The 19,342-nt window shown below is 41.4% G+C and overlaps 1 protein-coding gene across 8 annotated transcripts in view; it reads right to left on the bottom strand.

The window, feature by feature from the left end:
- MCTP1 (multiple C2 and transmembrane domain containing 1) overlaps positions 1-19,342 on the bottom strand; it is a 1,157,412-nt gene that overhangs the window by 812,576 nt on the left and 325,494 nt on the right. For all 8 annotated transcript variants that reach the window (XM_073678366.1, XM_073678374.1, XM_073678380.1 and 5 more), the window contains exon 2: positions 13,380-13,494. In XM_073678366.1, the coding sequence (XP_073534467.1) occupies positions 13,380-13,494 (115 nt within the window). The remainder of the gene's footprint in view (positions 1-13,379; positions 13,495-19,342) is intronic.

Here is a 19,342-nt window from a genome sequence, read left to right as displayed (position 1 = left end):
ATTGCGGAAAATCTGACCATTTCATTAAGAACTGTGTGCTTCGTATGAACAAAGAAAAAAAAAAGGTCAGTTACGCCCGTATAGCCTGTTTAAACACTAAGGGGGTATTTCTTTCTGCTACTACTGCAGCTCAGGAAGAATTAATTGAATTTCGGGTATTTGTGGATTGTGGTTCTACTCTGAATGTGATTGCTGGGGGATTCTTGGAAAAACTTAAATTAAAACCCAAACCTTTGTCATCCCCTATTGCCGTGGTTTCTGTCGATGGCTCTCCCTTGAAATGTGTTACTCACAAGGTTTATGAATTTCCCCTCACTATTAATGGTATTCACCAAGAAAATTTGGATTTGGTGGTATTAAATAATTTGCCTTCTCCAGTAGTTTTGGGGTTACCCTGGTTAAAATTGCACAATCCTGTACTGGATTGGTCTACTAATGAAATTAAGTCCTGGAGCCCTAAGTGTTATGACAAGTGTTGTAACGGGCGCATTGCTGCTGTGGATAAAGGGGAATTACCTGTACCTATTCAGGATTTTTGGAAAGTTTTTTCTGAGGAGGAGTCGCAAATTTTGCCTCCCCATAGAGACTATGATTGTACCATTGAATTTATCCCTGGAGCGACTCTTCCTAAAAGTCGTTTATTTAATCTTACTATTCCTGAGAGAAAGGCTTTGGAGGAATACATACAGACGAGCTTGGCCGCCGGTCATATCAGACCCTCTAAGTCACCTGTGGCTGTTGGATTTTTTTTTGTTAACAAAAAGGATGGCGGTTTATGTCCTTGTCTGGACTTTCGCGAGATTAATAAAATTACTGTACGCAATCCCTACCCACTGCCATTGATTCCTGATTTGTTTAACCAGTTAGTGGGGGCCAAGTGGTTCTCTAAAATTGATCTCTGGGGGGCATACAATTTGTTGCGCATGAAGGAGGGTGATGAATGGAAGACTGCTTTTAACACTCCTCTGGGTCATTTTGAGAATCTGGTTATGCCTTTTGGTCTTACCAATGCACCAGCATTTTTTCAGAATCTTATTAATGACATCCTTAGACCTTTGATCGGCAAAAATGTGGTTGTGTATTTGGATGACATTTTGATTTATTCGCCTGATCTGGAGTCTCATTGGCGGAGCGTACGTGAGGTATTACAGTTATCAATTGACAATTCGCTTTTTGCTAAGCTAGAGAAATGTGAGTTCGCTGTACAGAGAATTAGTTTTTTGGGCTACATTATCTCCAGCGAGGGCTTTGAGATGGACCCGGTGAAAGTTCAAGCTGTGCAGGAATGGCCTAGGCCTATTGGTTTGAAATCGATACAGAGGTTTTTGGGTTTCGCCAATTATTTCAGAAAACTCATTAAAAAATTTTCTATTATTGTTAAACCACTGACCGATCTCACCAGGAAAGGTGCTAATACGGTTCAGTGGACTACTGAGGCCATTGAAGCTTTTGTGTTTCTAAAGGAGAGGTTCAGCTCTGCCCCCATCCTTATGCAGCCTGATGTGACTAAGCCGTTTTTGGTTGAGGTTGATGCTTCTTCTGTGGGGGTCGGTGCGGTGTTGTCTCAGGAAAACAAGGATGGAGTACATCCCTGTGCCTTTTTTTCAAAAAAAATTTCTGAGACTGAACTTAATTACGATATTGGTAATCGGGAATTGCTGGCTATTAAACTCGCATTTGAACACTGGCGTCATCTCTTGGAAGGTGCTGAATTTCCCATTCAGGTTTTCACTGATCATAAAAATCTGATCTATCTTGATGCTGCCAAGCGCTTGAATGCCTGTCAGGCTAGGTGGGCACTTTTTTTTTCACGGTTTAATTTTTCCGTTACTTACATCCCAGGTACCAAGAATGTTAAAGCTGATGCTTTGTCTCACAGCTTTTCTCCCATGGTCGGTGCTGAGGAGGAGGAGAGCATTTTGCAAGAAGGTGTTGTGATTGCTGCATTGGACTCCGTTTTGGAGGATGAGATTCTTAAAGCACAGAAGAATGCCCCATCTAACACTCCCCATGGGAGGTTGTTTGTGCCTAGGACCTTTAGGAGAGATTTGTTTGCTGAGTGTCATGAGTCTAGGTTGGCAGGTCATCCAGGAATTTCTGAGACCAAGAGACTTGTGGGTCGCAGTTTTTGGTGGCCTGGATGGCAGAAGGAAGTCATTAAGTGGGTGCATCAACGTACTGTGTGTGCTAGATCTAAGTCTTCACATACTCCTGCTGCGGGGTTGCTTTGCCCTCTGGAGGTTACTAGTGCACCTTGGACACATCTGGCTATGGACTTTATTACTGACCTTCCCTCTTCTGAGGGTTTCACGGTCATCTGGGTGGTCGTGGACCGTTTTAGCAAGATGTGTCACTTGGTTCCCTTCATCAAACTGCCCTGCGCTAAGACACTCGCTAAGGCCTTTGTCAAGGAAATTGTCAGACTCCACGGTGTTCCTACTGACATTGTTTCTGATAGAGGACCTCAGTTCGTGGCTCGTTTTTGGCGTGCCTTTTGTGACAGGTTGGGAGTTCATTTGTCGTTTTCATCCGGATATCATCCTGAGTCTAATGGCCAGACAGAAAGGAAGAATCAGGATGTTGAGCAGTTCTTGCGTTGTTTTGTGGCAGACAATCAAGAGGGGTGGTCTGAGTTTCTGCCGCTTGCTGAATTTGCTCTTAACAACCATACATCCTCTTCTGCTGGGTGTTCGCCTTTTTTTTGTTCTGGGAGACATCCGTCTTTTGGGTCATTCTCTAAATTGGTATCCTACTTTGACAGGAAACGTCAAGAGGTTTTGTTTACGGTTGGTGACATGGTTTGGTTGTCCTCTAAGAATCTGCGGTTGAGGATTCCTTCTAAAAAATTGGGTCCCAAGTTTGTAGGGCCCTTTAAGGTGCTTCAAGTAGTTAACCAATCTGCTGTTAGGTTGGAGGTTCCTACTTCCTGGAAGATTAATCCGGTGTTTCATGTTTCCCTATTGAAAAAAGCTGATGTATCAGATAGAGACGCCACTGCCACTGTTCCTCCGGTGGTGGAGGACGGGGAATATGAAATTTCCCGCATCCTAAATTCTAGACGGTATAGGGGGAGTTTGCAGTATCTCGTCGCTTGGAAGGGTTTCGGTCCCGAGGATAACTCATGGGTGAGGGCGGATGATGTTTCTGCTTCCAGACTTGTCAGAGCGTTTCACAAGAGGTTTCCTGATAAGCCTGGGCCTAGGGGATCCGGAGGATCCTCATAGAAGAGGGGGTACTGTTAGAACTCTCCTGTTAGTTTTTTTCTATTTTGCTGGTCACTTGACCTTTTTTGCCTATTTAATCCTGCTCCGCCCTTCTGGCCATGCTGGACTTCATTGTAATTTCTACTCTTAAGCTAGCCAGGTGCTTTGTAACCTTTCTCAGTCAGTTTAGCTAGGTCTTTTGACCTCTATGTTCTATGTTGTTTGTTTGTCTTTTACTGCTACAATTTCTGCTAGGAGGTGTCCATCTTTCTCCCAATCCCTAGTTCTTGTAGGGATCCCTCCCTCACATCTATAGGTCTTCGTTCAGACTAGCTGAGGACTTTAGCGGGTCTGATCGCAGGATCAGGTTCCCCGTTACATCGTAGGGATCTAGCTTAGTTCTATTGTAGGGACAGATCTCCTGTCTTTCCTTAGTGCTTGTAGCAGATCATAACAGTTACGCCGTTTACCGATCGGATTAATTATTTTTTATATTGATAGATCGGGCGATTCTGAACGCGGCAACACCAAATATGTGTATGTGTTTTTTTTATTGTTTTATTTTGAATGGGGGGGGAGGGTGGGTGATTTCAACTTTTTTTTTTTTTTAAAACATTTTTTTACACTTTCTGCTTGCTTCAATAGTCTCCATGAGAGACTAGAAGCATCAGTTGTCTGATCGCCTCTGCTACAAACAGGCGGTGAGCAGATCGCCTGTATGTAGCAGAAATGCTCACTTGCTATGAGCGCCGACCACTGGGTGGCGCTCATAGCAATCTAGACATGATAACCGCAGGGGTCTGCTGCAGACCCCGGGTTGTCATGCCAACCCATTGGTGACCCACGATCACGTGACACCAATGGGCGGAGTCAGTGACGCGCTTCCCGGAAGGGAGAGTTAAATGCCGCTGTCAGAGATCGACAGCATCATTTAACTGGTTAACAGTCGCGGGTGGATCACAATTATACCAGCGGCTGTTGCGGGCACATGTCAGCTGTATAAATCAGCTGACATGTGCCCGGTTCAGTGCGGGCTCAGTGCCGGAGCCCGCGCTGAACAGGGGGTACCGATGTGATGCGTACTATTATGCACCACGTCGGAAAGGGGTTAATGATTGCATTTGGCACATTGCACCTGAACTTTTTTATAAACTATCTATATAATATGTTTATGTATGGATTTAATAATTATATACACATATTTTTTATGTTCATGGGGGTGTCCGGGAATTTTATATTGATAGTCTATACTTGGGATAGGTCATCAATATCTGATCAATGGTGCTGCGACACACGGTATCCCCGCTGTTCAGGTGTTCCCGGTCCCGGTGGCCGGATGTTCGGAGCTGCGGAGCCCCTATTGATGCGAATAGCAGTACCAGGTAGCAGTCACTATTCCGTTGATGGAGCTGTGCTATGCAGCTCTGCAATTCAGCACATCCGACCTTCTCTGGCATCGGGAACAGCTGATCGTCAGGGGTGCTGTATGTCGCACAACCACCGATCAGATATTGATTACCTATCCAAAGGATAAGCCATCAATATAAAAGTTCTGGACAAACCCTTTAATTAACTTCATTGGATGTTGTGTCTCAATGTATTTATACCTGGTATTATGCACAGCTTCACCGCCTGAAGAAGGCTTGTGTATTTAAAGAGCATCCAGGGGAGGAGTCCTGAGGAGATAATTTGCATATTCCCACTGCATTTTGGGGTAAGTGAAGAGTCTCCGCTAGCTCAAAGAACACTGGATTTTGGCTGTTGGAGCTGAAAAGAGGACATCGGTAAACCAGGGGAGGAGTCCTGAGGAGATAATTTGCATATTCCCACTGCATTTTGGGGTAAGTGAAGAGTCTCCGCGAGCTCAAAGAACACTGGATTTTGGCTGTTGGAGCTGAAAAGAGGACATCGGTAAACCAGGGGAGGAGTCCTGAGGAGATAATTTGCATATTCCCACTGCATTTTGGGGTAAGTGAAGAGTCTCCGTGAGCTCAAAGAACACTGGATTTTGGCTGTTGGAGCTGAAAAGAGGACATTGGTAAACCAGGGGAGGAGTCCTGAGGAGATAATTTGCATATTCCCACTGCATTTTGGGGTAAGTGAAGAGTCTCCGTGAGCTCAAAGAACACTGGATTTTGGCTGTTGGAGCTGAAAAGAGGACATTGGTAAACCAGGGGAGGAGTCCTGAGGAGATAATTTGCATATTCCCACTGCATTTTGGGGTAAGTGAAGAGTCTCCGCGAGCTCAAAGAACACTGGATTTTGGCTGTTGGAGCTGAAAAGAGGACATCGGTAAACCAGGGGAGGAGTCCTGAGGAGATAATTTGCATATTCCCACTGCATTTTGGGGTAAGTGAAGAGTCTCCGCGAGCTCAAAGAACACTGGATTTTGGCTGTTGGAGCTGAAAAGAGGACATCGGTAAACCAGGGGAGGAGTCCTGAGGAGATAATTTGCATATTCCCACTGCATTTTGGGGTAAGTGAAGAGTCTCCGCGAGCTCAAAGAACACTGGATTTTGGCTGTTGGAGCTGAAAAGAGGACATCGGTAAACCAGGGGAGGAGTCCTGAGGAGATAATTTGCATATTCCCACTGCATTTTGGGGTAAGTGAAGAGTCTCCGCGAGCTCAAAGAACACTGGATTTTGGCTGTTGGAGCTGAAAAGAGGACATCGGTAAACCAGGGGAAGAGTCCTGAGGAGATAATTTGCATATTCCCACTGCATTTTGGGGTAAGTGAAGAGTCTCCGCTAGCTCAAAGAACACTGGATTTTGGCTGTTGGAGCTGAAAAGAGGACATCGGTTTGCTGGCTATTAAACTCGCATTTGAACACTGGCGTCATCTCTTGGAAGGTGCCGAATTTCCCATTCAGGTTTTCACTGATCATAAAAATCTGATCTATCTTGATGCTGCCAAGCGCTTGAATGCCAGTCAGGCTAGGTGGGCACTTTTTTTTTTCACGGTTTAATTTTTCCGTTACTTACATCCCAGGTACCAAGAATGTTAAAGCTGATGCTTTGTCTCACAGCTTTTCTCCCATGGTCGGTGCTGAGGAGGAGGAGAGCATTTTGCAAGAAGGTGTGATTGCTGCATTGGACTCCGTTTTGGAGGATGAGATTCTTAAAGCACAGAAGAATGCCCCATCTAACACTCCCCATGGGAGGTTGTTTGTGCCTAGGACCTTTAGGAGAGATTTGTTTGCTGAGTGTCATGAGTCTAGGTTGGCAGGTCATCCAGGAATTTCTGAGACCAAGAGACTTGTGGGTCGCAGTTTTTGGTGGCCTGGATGGCAGAAGGAAGTCATTAAGTGGGTGCATCAACGTACTGTGTGTTGGAGCTGAAAACAGGACATCGGTAAACCAGGGGAGGAGTCCTGAGGAGATAATTTGCATATTCCCACTGCATTTTGGGGTAAGTGAAGAGTCTCCGTGAGCTCAAAGAACACTGGATTTTGGCTGTTGGAGCTGAAAAGAGGACATCGGTAAACCAGGGGAGGAGTCCTGAGGAGATAATTTGCATATTCCCACTGCATTTTGGGGTAAGTGAAGAGTCTCCGCTAGCTCAAAGAACACTGGATTTTGGCTGTTGGAGCTGAAAAGAGGACATCGGTTTGCTGGCTATTAAACTCGCATTTGAACACTGGCGTCATCTCTTGGAAGGTGCCGAATTTCCCATTCAGGTTTTCACTGATCATAAAAATCTGATCTATCTTGATGCTGCCAAGCGCTTGAATGCCAGTCAGGCTAGGTGGGCACTTTTTTTTTTCACGGTTTAATTTTTCCGTTACTTACATCCCAGGTACCAAGAATATTAAAGCTGATGCTTTGTCTCACAGCTTTTCTCCCATGGTCGGTGCTGAGGAGGAGGAGAGCATTTTGCAAGAAGGTGTTGTGATTGCTGCATTGGACTCCGTTTTGGAGGATGAGATTCTTAAAGCACAGAAGAATGCCCCATCTAACACTCCCCATGGGAGGTTGTTTGTGCCTAGGACCTTTAGGAGAGATTTGTTTGCTGAGTGTCATGAGTCTAGGTTGGCAGGTCATCCAGGAATTTCTGAGACCAAGAGACTTGTGGGTCGCAGTTTTTGGTGGCCTGGATGGCAGAAGGAAGTCATTAAGTGGGTGCATCAACGTACTGTGTGTTGGAGCTGAAAAGAGGACATCGGTAAACCGCGCGCCGGTTTGAAGCTTTTTTTTTAAGCTTTTTTCACTGTTTTCAGAACATTAACAATAAGAACATGGAAGAGTCCAGGAGCCATTTGGTGAGCTGCATATCCTGCTACATGTTCACAGACTTGCCAGTGGAAAAGCCAAACTTCACATGCCAGAAATGCAAGCTTGTGTCCCTGTTGGAGGAAAAGTTGCGAAATCTAGAAGAGAGGTTAACTACCTTGAAAATCATTAAGGAAGGTGAAGAGTTCTTAGACAGAGCAGAATTATCTCTTCATGATTCAGAAAGAGAAGAAATTCGAACTGCACCTGACGAAACAGAGGAATGGAAGCATGTGACCCACAGAAGCAGGAGGATCGAGAGGCAGTCAGCACCCATACTGCTCAGGAACCAGTACTAGGCTCTCACACAGGAGAACCATGAAGAAATACAGCAAGATAAGACTTTGCCAGCAATGAATAACCTTGTAAGCCCTCAGAATCCTCCTGGATGGAGAAAGAAGAATGTTGTAAAGAAAAAACGGAGAGTGGTGGTCATGGGGGATTCCCTGTTAAGAGGAACAGAGGCCGCTATCTGCAGACCAGACATAAGCACAAGAGAAATGTGCTGTCTTCCAGGAGCAAAAATTAAAGATGTGTCTGACAGGATATCAAGACTCTTCAGACCTAAAGATCACTACCCATTCCTGCTAATACATGTGGGGACAAATGACACCGCAAGAAAGGACCTGGAAACCATCTGCAGTGACTTTGAAGACTTAGGCAAGAAAGTGAAAGAATTGGGAGCGCAGGTGGTCTTCTCATCCATCCTCCCAGTGGATGGCCATGGAACAATGAGGTGGAATAAGATTCTACAGGTGAACAACTGGCTACGTCGATGGTGCCATCAACAAGGATTTGGATTTCTGGATCACGGAATGAATTACCTATACGATGGACTACTTGCTAGAGATGGGGTGCACCTTACGAAGACTGGAAAACATGTATTTGGAAGTCGCCTTGCTACACTCATCAGAAGAGCTTTAAACTAGAACAATGTGGGAAGGAAAGCAAAAGGCCAGAAAAAGCCATACAGCTGACAAATACTATTGAGATCTCTGCTACTGGAAGTGGAAAGGAAGAACAAAGACAAAACAATTTAAATAATAAAAATATGGGAGGAAGAGAAACCAATCACAAACTAAAATGTTTTTATACAAATGCACAAAGCATGGGCAACAAACAAGGAGAATTGGAACTACTAACGCAGGAAAAGAAATATGATGTCATTGGAATCACTGAAACTTGGTGGGACGATACACATGATTGGAATAAAAGGCTAAAAGGATACAACTTATTTGCAAGAAACAGACTTGATAAACGAGGAGGAGGTGTTGCATTGTATGTTAGAAAAGCGTATATCTGCACAGAGATTGAAGCTTCAGAGACTAGGAGTTCTGTGGAAACTGTTTGGGTAAGAATACAAGGAGAGAACAACGGAAAGGACACCATTGTAGGCATTTACTACAGGCCACCTGGGCAAGCTGAAGATATGGATGAACTCTTTATGTATCAAATGACCAAGTTCTCCAAAAAATATGACGTAGTGGTCATGGGAGATTTCAACTATCCAGACATTTGTTGGGAATCTCTCTCAAGTAAAACTAACAGGTCAAGCAAATTCTTATCCTCTCTTGCTGACAACTTTATCTTCCAAAAGGTAGGGGAGAAAACAAGGGGATCTTCTACTTTGGATCTAATCCTTATAAACAGGGAGGAAATGGTTGAGGAGGTAAAGGTGGCTGGGACCCTAGGAGGCAGCGATCATGCTATTATAGAATTTTGGATAACTAGAGGAGGAAGACATGCGAAGACTCAAACTTCAAGGTTAGATTTTAGAAAGGCAGATTTTAAGAGACTCAGAAAGAGAATAGGAGGGATCCAATGGCTGGATGTCCTTAAGGACAAAAATGTCCAGGAAGGATGGGAAATTTTTAAAAATGAGATTCTCAAAGCAGAATCGTTAATAATCCCGAAAAGTAGGAAGAATGGGAAGCATTTAAGGAAACCAGGATGGATGAACACAGAACTTAAACACATGCTAAAAAGAAAGAAAGAAATGTTTATTAAATGGAAAGAGGGAGGCATATCTAAAGAAGATTATAATGCAGTCTGCAGATCCTGCAGGGCACGTATCAGGTTAGCTAAAGCTGACAATGAATTAAGGCTTGCAAGAGATGTCAAAAGCAATAAAAAAGGATTTTGGGGGTATGTCAAAAGTAAAAGAAAAGTCAAAGATGCTATAGGATTTTTACAGGATGAAAATGGAGAAATGGTAAGAGAGGATGTTGAGAAGGCCGAACTTTTTAATTCCTATTTTGCATCTGTTTTCTCTCAGAAAGAAAATGTAACATCAACTGATCTTCACTGTCCTTTTAAAGGAATAGAGGAATCCAAGTTATCTGTAAACAGAAAGATTGTGAGGGAATATTTAGCTAACATAAATGAGTTCAAGTCTCCAGGTCCAGATGAATTACACCCCAGAGTACTGAAGGAGATCGTAGAAGAAATTTTAGAACCACTCTCCATAATCTTTGAAAATTCTTGGAGAACAGGAGAAGTCCCAGAAGACTGGAGAAGAGCAAATGTTGTTCCTATCTTCAAAAAGGGGAAGAAGGTGGACCCAGGGAACTATAGGCCGGTGAGTCTGACTTCTATACCAGGAAAGATCTTTGAACAAATTATTAAACAACATGTATGTAAGTACATGGATAAGAATGAAGTGATTAACCAGAGTCAGCATGGGTTTGTAACTAACAAGTCATGTCAGACTAACTTAATTTCCTTCTATGACAGAATCACTGACTGGGTGGATCAGGGAAATGCTGTAGATATAGTATATCTTGACTTCAGCAAAGCATTTGACAAAGTATCTCACACCATCCTTATTGAAAAAATGACCAAGTATGCAATGGACCAGGCAACTGTTAGGTGGATTCATAACTGGCTTAGTGATCGGACTCAAAGGGTGGTTGTAAATGGCTTCACATCCAGCTGGATGAATGTCTCAAGTGGGGTACCACAGGGCTCCGTCCTGGGACATGTATTGTTCAACATCTTTATCAATGATTTAGATGAAGGAATTGAGGGTAAACTGATTAAATTTGCTGATGACACAAAGCTAGGAGGGATAGCTAATACTAGAGAAGAGAGAGAGAGGATTCAAAAAGACCTAAATAAACTGGAGCAATGGGCAGCAACCAACAGAATGGTTTTTAACAGGGAAAAATGCAAAGTACTACATCTGGGCAATAAAAATGAAAAAAGCATATACAGAATGGGAGGAATAGAGCTAAGCAACAGTACATGTGAAAAAGACTTAGGTATACTAATAGATCATAGACTGAACATGAGTCAACAGTGTGATGCAGCAGCAAAAAAGGCAAATACAATTCTGGGATGTATTAACAGGAGCATACAGTCTAGATCACGTGAAGTCATTATCGGTCTTTACTCCTCTTTGGTCAGACCTCATCTGGAATACTGTGTACAGTTTTGGGCACCACATTTTAAAAAAGACATAGACAAACTGGAGCAAGTTCAGAGAAGAGCGACCAGAATGGTGACTGGTCTGCAAACCATGTCCTATGAGGAACGGTTGCAGGATTTGGGAATGTTTAGCTTGCAAAAAAGAAGACTGAGAGGAGACTTAATAGCTGTCTACAAATATGTCAAGGGCTGTCACATTGTAGAAGGATCATCTTTATTCTCATTTGCACAAGGAAAGACTAGAAGCAATGGGATGAAACTAAATGGGAGGAGACACAGATTAGATATTAGAAAAAACTTTTTGACAGTTAGGGTGATTAATGAGTGGAACAGGCTGCCACGAGAGGTGGTGAGTTCCCCTTCAATGGACGTCTTCAAACAGAGGCTGGACAGACATCTGTCTGAGATGATCTAGTGAATCCTGCTTTGAGCAGGGGGTTGGACCAGATGACCCAGAAGGTCCCTTCCAACTCTACCATTCTATGATTCTATGATCTTTAATTGGTTTTAGCACGCTAAACTGACCACAAAACAGAATAGTGACAGCAGAGCTGAATAAAATGTTGCAGAAGTATTAACTTGTAAAGTTTAGGTCATAATTTATGTTAAGTACAATGGGGCACAACCATAGATTCTATCTCTGGGGGTGTGTACTTGTTCTTCTGCATAAGACTGACCAATCATAAGCAGGAAGAGTCATGCATGGAAAAAAAGAACATGCCCCCAGAGGGTCAGAAGACCATTCCTTCTCCTGTGATATGGAACTGAGTGTGATTACAAGCACCTATACAGCTACAGCTCAACTCTCACAATCCTCTATCCATCCGTGAGAAGTGACTCAGCGTCACACGAGTTACCATCAGCGTATAGTTATTAGGCAAATTCTGGGTATGTAAAATTCAAACATACAGAGCATGTCCCCCCAACATATTTTACTGAATTATCGGCGTCTTCAGCAGATGGGACACAAGTGTGAAACATGGATTTAATGTAGTATTTTTGTATGTTTTTCATTTTTTGTGCCAGATAAGATTTTCTTATCATTCTCCACTCTGTTTTATTTAAGAGTTACACTCTTAAAACTGTTTTTTACAGTATATCCATTATTGTCTACAGCTTGTTTTTAAATATCTTAAGACCTAGGACTTCCAGCATGGCCGACAGTAAGTTTTTTTAAGGTTTTATAACCTATTATTTGTTTTATTTTCACTTTTTTTTACAAATTGTTCCCCCAATAAAGTAGATCAAATATTACTATACATATTTCCCATGTGACATTTTCAGTCATTGCAGCCCAAAAACAGGAGAAAAGAGCTATGATATTGTGACAGTTGTTAGGACTGTGCTGTGTCTAGGTATACCCAGTAGCACTGTCCCATGATAGTTATTGGAGCACTGCCACGACCTCTACTGTATTCCACAATATAGGATTTGTATTTTATCTAAACTGATTCTGGGTTACAGCCTGTATGATTGTCCAGGCCTGTGATCAAAAGTCGTCTGACTTCAGAGTTACAGTCATTCCGTTAAGTCTAAATGAGCGTGCAATCCTTGGAAAAATGAGTAGTAGTGATTTTACATTTGCAGAACATTTTTCACTTCCAGCCGTCACCCGTGTCAGGTTGCTGTACTGATAAACTTAAGAGGTTTTGTTTTTGTTCTTGGCTGATCTCAGCGTCTCCCGCTTTACCTATATGGAATTCATTTGGGCTGGATGAAAAATTAAACTGCATTGGATAAAGGACAATAAAAATCACAAAGATTTCAACCATCATGGCCATATTTGCAGTGATATAGGCTGACTCTAGATGAATATGATATTTCGGTGGTGACCTATGGTAAGGCGATAAAAGGTAAGTGTGCAGTCCTTAAAAGGCTTCTGCATTGAAAGATGAGTGGTGCTGGTGATGTTACTTAGACAGGTGGCTGCCAAGATGAGCGCACGGTTGGCAGACATAATACTCTTGTCCTATTCGTTAGTGCAAACCATGGTCACTTCCTGGCATGCATCTGTCAATGGAACACTGCCACTCATCTCCTGATGCAGAAGAGAGCAGCTCCGGATTACGCCTTTTACATTGATATCATGACCTATCTGCCTACATTGTTAATATGCATAAAGTTCTCAAAAGCATTAACTGGAAGCACTGGCAGTAATATACATTGCTATGGATAGCATCTATAAAAGTGATAAATGAATGTTGGCTAGGGCTGTTGGTACGGCATGGCCTTAGCGTGTTCCCAGTACAAATTCAGAAATGCCTATTTGGCATGTTGTTAAATGACTGTAGATAAAACTCGGTAGACTAAAGTGCTCATGATGCAGAGCAAGGAAAAAGTGCAAAGTCTTTAGTATCAAATAGAGAACAATGTAAATGGCATTCTTTTTTACATGTTGTTAATTTGGATCTCATATCAGGTTTTCCCATAACACTCAATCATCAGTAACACGAAGAGTCAGAGAATTGACTGCACAGTACCTCCTCGATCGCGCGCTGCTAGATTGCTTCCTCGTTTTAATGTAACATCCAACTGGTACATTCCGGCATTAGGGAGTGGAAGATCTGCATTACTATTTCCTGCACTGTTGTTTTTCTGCAAAAAAAAGGAAAATACATAAAGTTTTAATACAGATAGTGACAAAATTATATGTTAAACTACAGATTGAGCAGATTTACTGGGATGAAATAAACTATGAAGATTATAAAGTAAATGTAAAGACCTATAGATGCAGCAAATTACAGCGGAAGAGAAATCAGAGACATATGGACATACAGCATGGACCCATGGAATTTAATGTTGCTCATTAGTTATCCGTCATGGTACATGTGGAAGCTAAAGAGGACCTGTCACCAAAGTTTTCATGTTGAACTGGATACAGAATGTACTAGTGGCTGCAGAGCGGAATAAAACCATTTTATTTTATTTTTTTTATTTTGCCTGTCCATTGAGGAGAGGAGATATTAGCAATAAAATTTTTGCCAACAAATGAGTTACCATTAATTAAGTCCAAGTGGATGCTATTAGTTAGTTTTCACTGAAGGCGTGCACTGCTGCCTCCTATATAACGCTGACCAATTAAGCAGGCAGCTCCATAGAAGTGCAGATGGTCCAGTGTCCACAGGTCTTGACAGTTGGAGTGTGCAGCCTAAATAAGTACTGTGAAGATATATTGCACACCACAGAAGTGGACCCGTAGATCAGTGTTCTCCAAGCCCGGTCCTCAAGAGCCACCAATAGGTCATGTTTTCAAAATTTCCTTAGTATAGCCCAGGTAATAATTGCTCTAGCACAGGCAAGAATTCCATCACCTGTGCAATACTAAGGAAATCCTGAAAAAATGACCTGTTGGTGGCTCTTGAGGACCGGAGTTGGGGAACACTGTCGTAGACTATGCTCACATGACCCTGATGACATGACTACTGGTCCTTCTGCACTTCTATCTTGTTGCTTATGATTGGTCAGCATCTCCATCCAACAAGCGGAACTTGACTCCACCTCACTCCCCCGATTCTATGCCACCCCTTTTCCTCTTCTTCAGCAGTTTCCCTTATTGTTCTACTGGCAAGAAGAAAGACATTTTTTAAAGCAAATCATAAGCAATCCTATTTGAAGTTTGCAAAAAGCCATGTAGGGAAGTCAACTAGCATGTGGAAGAAGCTGCTCTGGTCAAATGAGACAAAAGTAAAACATTTTGGGCTAAATGCAAAACACTATGTGCGGCAGAAAACTAACACTGCACATCACCCTGAAAACACTATGGCCACTGTTAAACATGGTGGTGGCAGCATCATCCTGTGGGGATACTTATCTTTAGCAGAGACAGGGAAGTTGGTATGAGTTGATGGATGGATCTAAAAACAGGGCAATCCTGAGGAAAACCTGTCAAAGGCTGCAAAAGACTTGAGACCGGGACGTAGGTTCATCTTTCAGCAGGACAACGACCCTAAGCATACTGCCAGAGCTACAATGGAATAGTTTAGATCAAAGCACAATCATGTGTTTGAATGCTCTGTCAAAGTCCATACCTAAATCCTATTGAGAATCTGAGGCAAGACATGAAAATTGCTGTTCACAGACGATCTCCATCCAATCTGACTGAGTTAGAGCTAGTTTGCAAAAAAATGGGCACGAATTTCAGCCTCTATATGTGCAAAGCTGGTAGAGACATACCTCCAAAAAATTGCAGCAAACGGTGGTCCTACAAAGTATTGACTTAGGGGGGCTGAATACAAATGCACATTACAATTTTCAGATTTATATTGTTTAAATATTCAGAAAACCATGTATCATTTTCCTTACACTTCACAAATACTTGCTACTTTGTGTTGGTATATCACATAAAATCTTGATAAAATACATTTAGGTTTGTGGGTGTAACGTGAAAATATGTGGAAAAGTTCACGAAGTATATTTTTTTAAGGCACTGTATCTAAAAGTGAGGGTTGACAATAAGTAGCAGTCTAAGAGTTAGACTAATGTATACAAAAATACTGTAGTCCCCAAATTTGACATGTGTTTCACCATATACAGGCTTCTTCTAAGGGGCACATTTACTGTTCAGTTCCATTATTGTCATTACCTTTATATACAATATAGTTATTTCCGTTTATTCTTATTGGCTAGCCCTGAGTAGTAGTTTGAGCTGTCCATCATCAGTCACACTATTTATAGGCTGTGGGATGAAGCTAGATGAGCTGCTGTAGTTATGGCTCCTCATTAACATCATTGAGCCTTGGGTCTCCCTGACCTTATTGGTATTTTCAGTGGTTGTTCTATCTTGGAACTTCTTTGATAGATACTAACCACTGCATACCAGGAACAACCCACAAGACCTGCTGCTGTGTCTGTGTTGTAGATATATCACAATTTGTTACTTCTTTCCAACATATAGATTTTGTTTCTTTCAAAACATTGTTCCTTGTTTCCAACACATACTGTAGACCTCAAGAACAAAATGTTGGCTTACAGTATTATATATTCCGCTCTTTGACAGGGATCACTATAACAAGATAATCAATGTTATTCAGCTCACCTGGGAATGATTTTGATGTCATGAGTGATCAGTGTGTATATACTGTATATACCTTGCCTGTGTGCCTGCATTTGTTTTGAGAACCTGCATCTTGTTGGCAAATGTCTTTCTTTTTCTGTTATGTGCATTCATTGGTGTGATATATCGTCTGGTTTCCCTCTGCAAGGATAACTAATAGGTTGTCAATTTTTAATTGTAGTAAAACTATTAAGCTATTACGTGGCATGAAGTTTGTTGTTGTGTGCTTATGACTCAATAAGCTGGGGACAAGAAATGACTTGAAGTCTGTCCCATCTCCATCCGATCCATTATAATGAGAAGACATGACTTAGCAGCAGTAAGGTTTAGAGAGGACACCAAGTCTACCACTCTAATCACAGCCAGACTTCTCCTGACAATAAAGTTACTTCTCCCTGAATCATCTGGCGTCTACTTATAGAGTGATAAAATTTGCTTAATACCCTGGTGTTTGCTTATACGGTAATATCTTTCTAAATATCGCTTAAATAGCAGGAACAAACATAATATGCACTGCGAACAGTCAACTCCCAGAGCCCCTGTGGCTAAACCATAGCTGTTATACAACTCGCAGCCATCTAGATGAGTTCTATCTAGAGAACACAGTTGAAAAATTATCCGTTTTAGGGTAAGTTCACAAGACCGCAAAATTTCTCGAACCACTCACTTTCGCAAATCACAGAAGTGACTGGCTCTGTGTGCCCACCCACATAGCAGACAGGTGCAGGAGTTTCCGGCTATTTACATGCACCAGTTTGGTCCGTAAATCAGACCAGATTAGAGAATGCTGTGATTTTCATCCCACGGACTTGAGGTTTATGTGAAAAGCAGCCATTGTGCACTACTACAAAGGCTAACATTGGTCCGAGTGCTGTCTGGGGTTCAGGCAGCATGAATCACCAGGCAGGTTTCCTTTAACATTTTTTTGTAGTAAAAAATTGCTTAATTTGTGCTTTTCTATATATACCTGTATAATATATCTTAACCTCCACCCACTCTTTCTTTCTTTGTATACCTGGCTTGTGAATAAATTAACTTTCCCTTCTCTGTATCTGTTCCTCCACATGTTCTTCCTTCAACCAAGATTGCTTTCTTATCATGCCTATTTCTTTTATGTATTTAGTTACCTTTTTAATTATGCTTTACTTGTGTCTCATAATACAAGGTGATTCAGATACATGGTGCAAAATTATATTCAAGGTATTCACAATAGAGAGAATATAACAGAATTTTACTAACATAAAAGACTCATAATCTATCTAAGCTTTATCTTTACACTACAAATATTCAAAGTGATCTCCATTGGGGACATGGCTGATGTCTAGGCGGTAGTCCAGATGCGTGCCAGAATATCCTCGGATATGGACTCAACTGTCTCAGAGACGTGTTGTCTCAGGTCACTCAGATCCTGTTGCTAGATGGGCAGATACACTCCTTGATGTCCTTGTTATAACCCCACAAAAAGTAGGTGATCATGGAGGCAAGCGCAACATTGGTGAATCATTGTTTCCGGAACAGTTGATCCAACATTCCAGTAAGTTTCATTCACCTATCGAAAAAAACATTCAAATAGAAATATGGAGGTGTACCATACTGCTGATAGAGGAAAATCTGTCAAATGTAGTCTGTCTGTAGCATAAGAAATTCCTTTAACATGTCCAAGTAGGAATGACCATTGACCGTATCCTCAGCAAAAAAAGAAGGGACTGTAGAATTTGTACCTGCTCACTGCACATTTTCTTTGGGTAAGTACCTCATATACCCGATGAGGGCATATGGTTTTTCTGAGCCACAAATTCTAACGTTATGATGATTGACCTTACCATTGAGGCTGAACACCAGCCTATCAACGACTTTGTCCTCTTTCAGTCAGCCTTGTCAATGTAAAAGTGTTGGAGTTTCAGTTTGTCATCTGGTTTTACCTCCTGAAGATATAATCTGAATGGTTCACAAAGCAGAAATTTTCATAAAATAAGGCGTACTCTGGTTTGTGGCACCCATGGCACACTAGTCAGCCTGGTCATCTTCTAGGACTACACTCATACACGATTCAAATCCTTTTCATTATCTCTTCCGAAGTCTTTGGGTGGCCCGATCTTTCCAATGACAGAAACACCCATGGATTTGAATTGAATCATCCAACGCAAAATACAATCTCTATGCAGAACTGATTAACTGCATCTATTTACTGTTTCACTGTATTGTCACAACTGACTTTATTCTTGCACATTTCAACACACATTTTTTTTCTTTTTCCTTTGGTTTCACCATCTTGTGTCACACTATGTGAGCACATTATAAATGTGGCCTTTGAAAAATGAAAACTGTGCAGTGATAACTTGCTATGGGCAACTAAGACAGTTTTGCTTTGATTTTAAGTCACTGGCCATTTACCACTAATGTTGCTTTAACTACAGGACTTTACTTTTACACCATCTTTTCTGAATCACCCTGATTATGTCGTAGAAGAGACCCTTTGTTCATACTCAAAAGGTGTTTCATTTCTGCTGTATTCCATCATGTACTGCAATTACACATAACCAGTAGCGTATTGTGCACTATATTGATATTTTTTCTGAAATTTAGTACTAGCCTTGGATCAAAATATAAATTTCCATCATTGAATAATTTTAGACAATGTATTTTGGAGTAAAAGGTGAATTTTTTATCGTTTTTTGAATACCATAAATGTATCTTTCCAAGAGAAAAATGAAACAATTTTGAGACCCTAGAGTGTATCTTTAAAAAAAAAACAGTGGCTAAAAAATGGCATAATGGCCAAGCTGTTAATGGATAAAATAGAAGATTAAAAGCAATTAGTTTCTATTGATAAATATGTAAAAGACATTTATGGAACTGGGAATGGTCTATGGTATGGATCCATAAATGTCCTAAATGTAAAACGGCACAAATTAAGTTAAAACACCTAATGTGGATTAAGGTGAAAGTTAATTTTTTAAATGGTTTGTATAAAAAATAATACAAAATAAAAACACATTGTAACCCAATTTCCTGCACTATGGCTTCAGGTAAAATACCAAAAAATGTGGAAAAACTATTTTACTGAAGAGGATGTTTACATTTACAATATGCCAGAATTGTGAGAATCACGTACATAGAAAGGACTCTTGTATTGATAGGCTATCTAAAAAAAATCTCAAAAATTTGGAAGCCATGGCATGGATTTAATAAACCCAATATGCACAAAATGTTTGCTTGTTAGGTATGCAAGGATTGACAAAAAAATTATATATATACAGTCCAGCAGTTTATTACATCTCATAAACCGCTCATAACATAGTCCATCTCAGTGGCTCGCCGACAGGTTACACATATAATATCCCAGAGACTTTCCAGTGACAGATATGCCCACTTGGCTCCAGATACAGC

The sequence above is a fragment of the Phyllobates terribilis genome, unplaced genomic scaffold (assembly GCF_046119375.1).
Source record: "Phyllobates terribilis strain yellow unplaced genomic scaffold, ASM4611937v1 Scaffold_1__5_contigs__length_1240528914, whole genome shotgun sequence".
NCBI lineage: Eukaryota > Metazoa > Chordata > Amphibia > Anura > Dendrobatidae > Phyllobates > Phyllobates terribilis.
The sequence above is the reverse complement of the archived record's forward strand: the minus strand, read 5'-3'. Positions and strand labels throughout refer to the sequence as shown.